Raw genomic sequence first — 11,607 nt, forward strand, 5'->3', positions numbered from 1 at the left:
ATACTCTTCTTCTACTATTAAATACCCTAGAAGAGTAAAAATATTTAATATTCTAGTATACTCCTACTAGTAGCCTAGAATAATATAAGATATCTACTAGTTTATTTATAACTATTTTATTTATATCTATATAAAAGTCTTATAGAACTACTACTATAGTCTATTAAAACTATTATCTATACCTAAATAGCGCTAGTCTAATCTCTTACTTAACTTTATTATTAAACTTTTTAAAAGTAAGAATTACTAAGGGAATTTATATAAGAATATTCTTATAGTTATAGACTATCTCTTTAAGATATAGTACTTTATTCCCTATAGTAAGATAGATATGCTAACTACTACTACTCTCTTCTTTTAATATATCTAGAGGTACTATAGTATTCCTAGGTCTATTATTTTAGATTAAGAAAGCTAATTTATTAGCTAGTTTTAGAAGGAACTATACCTTTAACTAGGTATGAGATATAATCTATCTATAGCCTATTACCCTAAGATTAATAGCTAGATAGAGAATACTAATATAGTTTTAGAATAGTATTTATATATATATATAGTGTTCCTATAAGATAACTAGATGGACTAGCTACTATATATAGAGTTTACGTATAATAACTATATATTAGAGACTATATAGCTCTTACTATTCCTTACTAACTATAGTTAATACTCTTTTTTTAGCTTAGAGCTATAAGCCCTTAATATAGATCTACCTACTAAATTAGACTATAAAGAAGTAGCCTAATTCTATAATAAAATAACTATTATTATATAAAAGCTAAAAGAGTAGATATATCTAGCTTAGACTATCTATAAGAATACTACTAACTACTAATAGACTTCTACTTCTAGGTACTAAGTTAGTAATAGTATATACTTAAATATTTATAACCTATAGTTAAACTATCTACTCTAGAAGCTATTAAATAAACACTATAGCCCCTTCTATATTATTAAAGTTATTAGTATATATAGCTATTATCTAGAGATTCTATAAGCCTAGTAATACTACTCTATATTCTATACCTTACTAATTAGGCTCTCTATAAATAACCTACTATCTAGTTAAGCTCTATTATCTCTCTTTCCTTAATTAGGTATATCTATAAATAATATATAGAGTATAAACTAGATTCTTAACTCCTAGAACTACTATAGACGCTTTAAAGTACTTATAAACTAAATTCACTCTAATTAAGACTCTTAGAACCCCTTATACTATATACTAATAGCTTATATAAAGGTTAATTATTTCTTTACCTACTACTTACTTAAGTCTAGCTATACTTACTAATTAGAGCTTAAAGTCTATAGTTACTCTTTATCTTTTATAGAGTTAGAAGATAGTTCTAATACTAAGTTAGAATATAACCCTAATATAAATACCTTATAGAAACTTAACTCTTAGAGAGGAGCTACTATTATAATCTAGACTTAGTATTCTCTAGTATTTAGATCTTTAATTATTCTAGAGTTATATAACTTAGTTATATAATTTACTTATAGAGTTTTCTTTCTATTTTCCTTTCTATACCTTCTAATCTTATATAATATCTTATATATTACTCTAATAAATTAAGTTCTAGTATTAAGCCTTTCTGTATTATAATACTATACTAGGTAGCTATACTTATAACTTCTTAGTTGTTATAATAAATCTACTAGTTGTTTTTAAACTAGTATCTATCTTCTTCTAACTATAGGTATCTTCTTCTTATAAATAAATTTTCTTCTACTATTTTAATAAAAGATAAGTAGCTAAAATAGTACTTCTTTACTATATAGAGTATAGTATAGTCTATCTAGAACTAATTAGGAGCCTTTTAGTACTAGTTATAAAGGTACTCTTCTTAAGAAGTAGAAGTGCCTAAGAGCTTTATAAGATTAATATTAGTAGCTATGTTTTACTAGAAGATTCTCTCTACTAGTATATTTAAGATAGGGCCTAGACTATATAGTACTACTTTTAGAACTAAGGTAGTATACTAAGAATTAAAAACCTTACTATCACTAAAGATTATAGATACTATTAATTATTTTTAAATATAAGCGACTCTAATATTTTCTATTTTCTTTAGTTTCTACTAGAGGCAATTTCTATTATATTCTATACTTAGGTATCTAGAATAGAGGTTATTAAGACTTAAACCTTAATTTCTATAGATTAAGAACTTTAGAATAAAAGAGTAAATAATAAATATAAAGTACTTATTACCACGCTTAGTAATCTCTAGAAAAGTAACTATAAATCTTATTATATAAGCTATTAAGGTAATAAGAAAATTATATTTTGTAAGTAAAGTTCCCTTATAGAATTATTGAGGTATAGGGACTTTTATTAATACTATTAGTAGTACTAAAGAACCTAATTCTATTTGGCATAAATACCCTAATACTAATAATTTATAATACTCTTAAGACTCTTACCTCTATACTTTACCTTAAGATTCTTTATAATTTTTCTATTAAGAAGTATCAGAAACCCTTCTATAGTACCTTTCAACTTACATTTTAGAAATATAGAAAATACCTATAATTTCTAGAACCTCTTAATATATATATCTTAAAAATATATAGTTCTTTTATTAAGAAATATACTAAACTATTACTTAGGTTATATAACTAGTTAAGAACTATAAAGACTATTATAGGGAACCAACTCTAGATATATATAAATTATTTTGTTTAGTATATTAAGTTATAGTTCTAAAAGCTCTCTAAGCTTCTAGATATAGAAAATATAAAGTTCTTTCTTAAATAGCTTAAAATCTATTACTTTCTAGAGTATCTTTTTAGTTATTTAGTTAGCTAGGTTATCTTATAGCTTTTTAAGATTAGCTCTATTTACTATTAAGTTAAGAAGTTCGAGAGAAATGTATTTAGAGTACTAATAGTCTAAAATTATAGCTTCTTTTATAACTATAAGCCTATATTTTAAAAGCTTTTTCTTTTACTCTACATCTACCTAATCTATTTTCTTTATAGCCTTACTCTTCTTCTTATTCTTCTATATAATACTACTACCTATATTCTTATAGTTAAGGCTAGTAATCTTCTTACTACTTATTAACTAGTTCTAGAATCTTATCGCGCGTTTTAGTAGTAATAAATTAGGTAACTTATCTCTCTAATACTTCTTACTACCTTTTCTTAGAGTTACTCAAATATTAGCTATAGTACCTATTAGAAAGAATACTAGACTACCTAAAGCTTTAATAATACTCTAAGCATTATACTCTATTACTTACTTATTAGCCTAGATCTTACTAATTTCCTTCTTTACTATAACTATACTAATTTAATACCTTATTTAGTTAAGCTCTTTATAGGTAAACTACCACTTGGCCGCTTCTCTAGAAGTTATCTTAAAAGAGTATTCTAAAATATAGTTATTAATAGAATTAATAACTTCTTTCTTAGAAGCTCTATAATAAATCTATCTCTTAATAATCTATAGTTACTAATAGCTATAGTTATACTTTTAAAAGTAATATTTTAGGCTTAGCTTCTTTATACTTTCTAAATACTAATCTATACGTTCCTGGATCTTTTTTAGATAATCTATTATTATAGACTACTTTTATCTAAAGGCGGCTATTATCTCTCTCTATTTTCTATCCTATAGATAGCCTATAGAAACTATTATTACTATAAGTAGCTTATTCTTTAGGGCCTTAAGTGCCTCTAATTCTAACTAAATAAAGGTATTAATTCTCTAGGCTACTAGATACTACTTATTTAGAGGTAGTAAAATAAAGTAGCTAATAAATATATTCTCTTATTTTATAATACTTTTAAATTGAAGTATATTCTTAAGCTACTATAAGCTAAGGTCTTTAAAAGATAAGTTATTCTTTTAAAGCTTAAGATTAACATCTTAGATAGCTTAATTAAGGTCTAGATTCTTATATATTATAAGTATAAGACTTCATAAGCACTTAAAGCATTTTACCTTATTTAATATTCTTAACTACCTAATACTAAATAGCTATACTAGTTACCCTATAGTAGTACCTATTATCTTACTTAGTAGAAGCATCTTCTTAGTATAAAAGGTAGGGGTTAATCTTAATAGTAACTTAAAATATAGAGGTAAAGGCTTAGAGCCTAGAGGTATAAAGCTATATTATAAAGTAGTAGAGGGGGTAGAGAATCTAAGGGTATCTTATAAAATATCTTTACTAGATAGTACTAATTACTTTTTCTTAGGTATTACTAAAACTGGTAGAGCTAGTAAGCTGTAATATAAGGATCTAGACTTATCTAGTTAATTACTTACAAATATCTTTATATATTAAAAGAGACATATAATTGTATATATATATAAAGCTAGTTTAAATAAGGTATAAACACGCTTAATTCTTTTAAAGATATAGAAGAATAATAGAAAGAATTCTAAGCGTGTTGTTATAGTATTATATTTTATATTTATAACTTTACTACTATATAGATAACTTTAGGTATATAACGCTCCTTAATCTAGATTAAATCTAAATAGAATTAATACTACCCCTAAATAGTTATATCTAATAAATTTTTATAAAGTAAATAAAATAAAAGAGAAATTAAAAGAAGATAATATAGAAGCTTCTAAAGCGCTATTTAAAGTATATAAAGTAAGTATAAAGATCTAGTAGTATATATAGAGTCTTTTACTAAAGTTATAGAAGTTACTCTACTTTACTATACTTTATATAAAACTATATACGCAAGTGTAAGTAGTTCTACTAAAGATAGTAGTTTAAAAAAAGAAGGTAAAATAATTAGAGTTAATAAAGAATATTAAATTTAGTAATTATATCTAATACGCAGTAAAAGCGGATAGTATTATTAATAAAACAGTTATTTAATAATATAAAAGAGTGAGTAGACTACTAGCTAGACTAACATAAAGCTAAAACTAATAAAGATTTCTATATAATAAAGCCTAGCTACTAAAGAAAATAAGTTATATTTAGCTTTCTAAGACTTAAAAAGAAGAGGAATATATTAAATAAAGAAATTAAGGTGTTTTCTAACTATAAAGTATTATTAAAGAATTAGTACAATTAAAAGTAATAGGTTTTATAAATAAAACTAGTAAGTACTTATATAGAACCTTAAAGAGTAAAAAGTAAGTATATTTAAGGTAGTGAGATAGAAGGTGAGACTATAGAAGATATATAATTTTATCTAGACTAAGCTTCTATATATTCTTTAATTAGTTAAACTTTAATTATTAAAGTAGCTAAAGATATATATTAACTATATTAAATCTTCGTCCTTATAATAAATAAAAACTATAAGCTCTATAGTAGAGGTGTAATACCTTATTCTTATTCTATTAATAGTATTTTTATTTAAACACTTTCCTAAAATACTAGATAATATACTTTCTTTATCTAGATAACTACCTTCTAGTTATTAGACCTAATTAATAAACAATTTCTCTCACCTAGAAAATATACCTTTAGAATACTTAAAGTAAAAGAGAGCTCACATTCTTTACCTAGAAGATAATCTTAGAGTAGTTCTAGATTTAGTAACTTTAATTCTTAGACTTTCTAATAAGTATCTCCCTTTTCCTTATTAAATAGTAATTATAGCTTCCTTTATCTTAGAGGTATTCTCTAAAGGTCTCTTTTAACTAGATATAAGTATCTTTTTATTATAAATAGCCTTTATTTAAAGTCTTTAAATAAGATATAGTTACCCTAAAGTGCTTCTAGTATATCTTTCTTAACCCCTTTTTAATACTATATATAGCTATAGGCGGCCGCTCTAAGCTACTAGATATTCTTAAGTAGTAGCCTATAAAAGAGCTTTTACTTTCTTTCTTTCTTTATTACTAGCTAATAAATAGATACCTTATAGTATCTATTTACTATACTAACTTCTTAGTAATAGCTAGAGAGAGTAATAGTAAAGATAGAGCTAGATCCTAGAAGCTAATAGAGTAGCTAAAGAAACTTAGGAAGCTAGATAGTAATTACTAGTCTACTATAACCTCTAGTTAAAACTAAAACCTACTATTCTAGGCTTAATAGAAATAGACTACTTATATACTAACTTAAGGTCCTTTCTACACCTTATTAAGAACCTACTACTAGCAGTCTAATAGCTTAAGCTATATAACATAGAGACTCTTCTCTGAATAGTATTTACTCTAGCCCTTTAAGGGATACTAGAGTTATATATAGCTATCCTTAGTAGCCTAATAGAGATACTAAATACCTAGCTAGTACTAAGTTTAAGTACTACTAACTACTCTCTACTAAGCCCGCTAGATAAGCTAGGGTTATAGTACTAAATTAAGTATAAATATAGAATAGCCTTATTTAAAAAACACTACCTAGCGCTAGTAGTACTATAGTAGAAACCACCTCTAATTAGTATTAATATAGAGGAGGTAACCGCTATAAATAACTATAACTACTAGATAATTAGTAGCTCTAATCTAGTACTATATACTAATAGGAGCTATATAGAGATAGGTGTTACTACTATAGTAGTTAGCCTCTTTACTAGCTAATAAGAAGTAGCCTACCTAGAGAATCTAGTATACCTTACTATTAAATTCCCGGAGCTATATAGTATCTACCTTATACTTAGTATCGTGGAGGAGGCTAGACGCCTCTATACTATCTACTTAGATAGTAAGAAGGCTCTTACTATAATTAAGGTAATAAGGGTGTAATCGAAATAGTATTTAATCTAGTAAATTATTAAGGCTATAAATAAATATATCTTAGTTAAACTCTACTAGATTCTAGTATATAAGGAGGTACTAGGTAATAAAGTAGCTAATAAGCTCGCTATAGAGATAATAGAGTAAAAAGACTAGCTACTATAGAATATTTACTAGCTAATAGTAGTAGCTAGAAGGATAGTAGCGTAATTAGTATAGAAGAAATAGAAAAGAGCTTAAAAAAATAAAAAGAGAGGGAGAGTATTCTACTAGCTCTAAGATAAACCCGCTAAGGTAGTTCTTAATAAGTATAAAGAAGCTATTAAAGTGTAGTATATAACTATTATCTAGTTATACACTATCGTGGGTAAGAGGTTAGAGTATAGAACTCAGGTAAGTAGGTCGTGCGCGCCCGCGGAGGTGAGGTATTAAGGTAGAACTATTAAGGCGATAATAGGAGCATGGTAATAGGTTATATGAGATTAAACGACAAGTAAAACGAGTGTGGTATTCCGTAATGCTATAATATAATAGATGATACTTAACTGCTTGAATAACTAATAAAGAACCTCAAACTACCACACGTGTACCCTATACTAGCTCTTATATACTAAACCTCCTGCACTACTATAATACTAGTAAGATTAGACTAAAGATTCATCTAAACTAAATTAGTAGAGAAGATTTACTAAGCTATAGCTATCGTAAAGAAAGATAGATAGTATAATATATTCTTACTATATATAGAAGATATAAGGAGCTAAGAGAAATAAGACTATAGAATAAAAAGGTATCTTTTTATTAAAGAACTAATATAAGAGTACTTCTAGATAGTAAGTAAGCCGCTAAAATAGTAGTTTTTATAATATATATATAAATAAGCTAAACTAATTCACTTATATTTATAAAGTATATCTTAAGGCTAAAGCTACTACTATTAGTAAGAATAAGATGAACCTTAATAAATTCTTTCTATCTCTTACTAGCTAGTAGCCTTAGCTTTAAATACTAGCGCTAGCAGCTAGTAGAAGACTAATAGTATTAATAACTTATAAAGATATACTAATAGGTTTAGGCGTCCGCGATTATCTACCTATAACTCCCTCTATCTGTAGATGTTTTAGGAGTAAAGTATATAGTAGAAGATAGAGAGTATAAGTAGAATAGATTAAGAGGAATTTACTAAGAGTTTTCTTACTAAGAGGCTTGCTAAAGAATTCTACTAAGGGGTTTACTAAGGGCTTTAGAGATTATAAAGGGCCTATTTTAATCTATAGAATAGGAGTTAGGGAGGAGGCGTGCTATAATACTATAAAATCTCTTATATTTAGTAGATTCTAGCTAAGGGGATAGAATCCCTTAGCACGAACCACTAGCGGTATACTCTATTAAAAAGGGCGGAACCGCGGCAATTGAATCTACTACTACTACTACTACTACTACTACTACTATAATAGTAGCTAGAGCTCACTCGACACTATATACGCCTCTTATAGAGCTAATATAAGGTTCGGTATAGTAGCGATTAAGGCACATAGTGTACGCATATATTGGATGTTTTCTTCTTCAATACAAAACAGGTTCGCTCTCTACATTTCTGCATGCTTGCAAGCTAAGTGGTTGTTTAATTACAAGGATCAATTTCGATGCGCGACGTTTGACTCAAGTTCAGCGTAACCAACCACACCATTCCCGATCTCCTTATATTGCTTGCTACTATGTATCTTCACTTCTTTGCACTGAGTGGAGACGTCCTTCCTGGATAGGCTTCCGCACTATCGAAGTGATAGAGGTCAGGTGCAGGAGCGGACTTGTTGCGGAAGATATATCTCTTGAACCACCATGGCAGCGCTTGCGTGAGTTGGTAGCGTGCGTGCACACGAGTTGGCACGGCGAAAACATAGTCAAGCTCCTCGAGAGACCGTTGTTTGGTCTCCGGCATGAAGAGGAAGATGGTTACCAAGGCGATGATGTTGAGTCCAGCGTAGAAACCGAAAGATCCTTGAGGCGTAAACGCAAGGAGCATACGGGGGAAGGTGAGCCCAAGCACAGCTGCCCAGAAATTGTTTGTGGCAACTGCCCATGACATCCCGACTTCGCGGTGAGTAAGCGGGAACACCTCAGACGAGTAGACAAAAGCGCAGGGCCCCTCGCCGGGGGAGTAAAGGGCAACAAAGACGAAGATAAAGAGCGCGATGAGTCCAAGGTGCGCTAGACTGCTTTCCGGAATATAGAACGACATGCCAGTCGCTAGGAGGGTCCAAAACATATTGGGAAATGTGGCAATGAGCAATGTTCGGCGTCCCCAGGTGTCAATGGTATAGAGGGCTGGGAAGGCAAAGACAAACATGGTCATGCCAGATCCCCATGATACGAGCAGTGCGGTGACGGTGCTGGCACCAGCCCTTTGGAAGATGGTGGACGAATAGAAAGCGATGATGTTGACTACAAAGCACAGCGTGTTAGATGTGTTCGGAGAACCGAGCTGGTGTTACTCACTGCCGCACATCTGTTGAGCAATCATGATGATACCCGAGGCTTGAGTTGCTCGCCGGATTCGCGGAACCGTAAACAATTCCACAAATCTTGTGAAGAAGTTGTCGTTCTTCGAGAAACCCTCTTCTTCTAGTAGAACTTCTTCGGCCACCAGCTGAGCGTGGACGTAATACAAGTCTCTCGCAGCCTGAACGGGGCCGTTTCGGAGCCGAAGGAGGGACCTGTAAGCTTTGGCGTGTTTGTTCTTTTTAATAAGCCATCGAGGCGACTCTGGAGCGAAGTAGATGCCGATTAAGAGCGGCACAGCTGGAATGAAAGCAGAGCCAAGCTGTAGTCGCCAGGCTATTGCGCCGGTATTAAAAACTACAAGATTAGCCGAAAACCCGAGCATGATACCAAAGGCAACGCATAGCTGCCATGACATGACCAAGGCTCCACGAATATTTGTTGGGGCATTCTCGGCTGAGAAGACTGGGACAGTGACTTCTTTTAAGTCCCATGCCAATGCCGAGCAGAATCCGGCAGATTAGGATCTGTGGCCAAGTTTGAGCAAGAGCCTGGCCGATGGGACTGAGCAAGCTGAAGACAGCTCCTATAAAAATGGCTCCTCTTCGTCCAATGAGGTCGTCGACGGGATCTGAGAGCCAACAAGCACTATGCGTGTTAGTGGACGGCGCTCACCCCATAGATATCACCACTTACAACAAAGCAATAGCCATATAAGGAGCACCATTAATAGCTCCAATGATCCAGGAGTTCTTTTCGCAAGTACCAAGCCCCTCGCAAGCCCCCGTGTCGGCGATTCCGAACTCCTGTGGAAACGAGAGGTTTGCTCCATTTGAGCCGGTCTGATCCCATCCTTGAATAGCCGCACTGATGGAATTGAGTAGAATGGTAAAATAGAGAGTTTTGGGGTGTTTCCACCGGTGAGCCTTCTCGTTTCGCAAGACTTGGCGGTCATCTTCGTCGAGCTCTTCGATTGTCTCGAAACCCGTGGGGTTCTGTGCTACAAGAGCACCCTTTCGGAGATACGGCAAGGCATCGGCCAAATCATGTTCAGTCGCATAAAGTTCGACATCCCGGAGTAAGTCATCTTTAGAAATGCCAACGAGTGGGTTCTTGATCCTGCGTTCATCAGTAATGCGGACAATAGGAGCTGAGGTGATATACTGACTCTCCAGTGGTATTTTGGGTCATGTCAACGATGCTCTGATGACGGCCGGCCGGGTCAGCAAAGATGGACCCGCGCCGTTCATGCCCATCCTTTTCCGCGCCTGTTGGCGACTTGTGATCGACATGTTCAGCCTGATACATCTTCGACATCTTGATGATGACTGTTCTGACGATGCAGTTTTCCGGAAGATACAATTGGAGTGCTCAGATGCTATACCATCAAGCGCACTACATGGATTATATAGTGGACTCTGGAGAAGTAGGAAGCCGAGGTCAAGAGATAAACGTCTGGGGTCGGAGGGTCACCGAGCAGAAGGCTGACTGCAGGGCGAGTCTCTCGTCTATCTCGACATTACAAGCGTTCCTAGCATCTTGACAAATAAGACTACAGCAGTAGGATTATCCTGCATGTTTTCTACATAGGCAGTCTTTACGCGAGCTGAGTCTCTTCGCGCAGGTGCGACGGGACAGAGGATGCGATTAGTCGGAGAGATTCTGGCAGTTGTCTTGGTGTGGCTTCGCGAGGTGCCTCCGTTCGAGAGCTCCCCCCACGAGTCGGAACATGTCCAAGGCATTCCAGGTAGTGGGGATACATTTTGCTGCGATCTGGTGTGCACGCTCGGGAGGCTGCCGATTGGTAGGTGGCACGAGAAAAATCATAAGAAACGGCGGGATCCTTGATGTGGAGTATTCCCGTGCTCGGAGTTTCCCCAGATGGAGAAACAGGTGGGTTGCTCTATTGTACACTACAAGCGGAGGAAAACTTCAAATGTCGTGTCGGTGCTGCGCCGAGAGGCAACGCCAGGCGAGCGTGTTATCGGGGTTCAATGGCCATCCAATCAGAAGTCGGTTGTGCTACTGCTGGTTTCAAAATGTGCGGCCACCCGGCGATCACGAACATCAAACCCCCCCCCCCCTCTCTTAAGATAAATCGTTTTTGAAGCTTTATAGAATAACTAGCTGCCTAAATTAATGCTATAATAGGCTATAAGCTTAGCGCTAGTACTATATAAGCTATTATCTTATATATTAAATATAATATAAATAATAGCGAGATCGCGTAAGCTATAAAGGTATTATAATATACTATTCGCTGTATACACTTAAACCTTAAGCTATTTAATAACCCTTATATACTACTATTAGTTATCCGTAGTCGTTTAAAGCTACTTACTTTTATATAAGAGAATATAGATAACTATAAGCTATATTATCTATAATAGAGGCTAATACTATACCTAAAGGTACTTCTTAAATAGCTATAGTTACGC

General features: G+C 32.8%; 1 protein-coding gene across 1 annotated transcript; it reads right to left on the reverse strand.

The window, feature by feature from the left end:
* Positions 1-8,393: 8,393 nt before the first annotated feature.
* W97_00754 (uncharacterized protein) lies at positions 8,394-10,486 on the reverse strand (the record flags this gene model as incomplete). The annotated part of the gene is made up of 5 exons (XM_007778666.1): positions 8,394-9,112; positions 9,167-9,526; positions 9,591-9,817; positions 9,866-10,288; positions 10,338-10,486. 5 exons carry the CDS (start codon positions 10,484-10,486, stop codon positions 8,394-8,396), a joined length of 1,878 nt encoding a protein of 625 aa, XP_007776856.1.
* Positions 10,487-11,607: the final 1,121 nt, after the last annotated feature.

This window comes from Coniosporium apollinis, assembly GCF_000281105.1.
Source record: "Coniosporium apollinis CBS 100218 chromosome Unknown supercont1.3, whole genome shotgun sequence".
NCBI classification, from domain to species: Eukaryota; Fungi; Ascomycota; class Dothideomycetes; genus Coniosporium; species Coniosporium apollinis.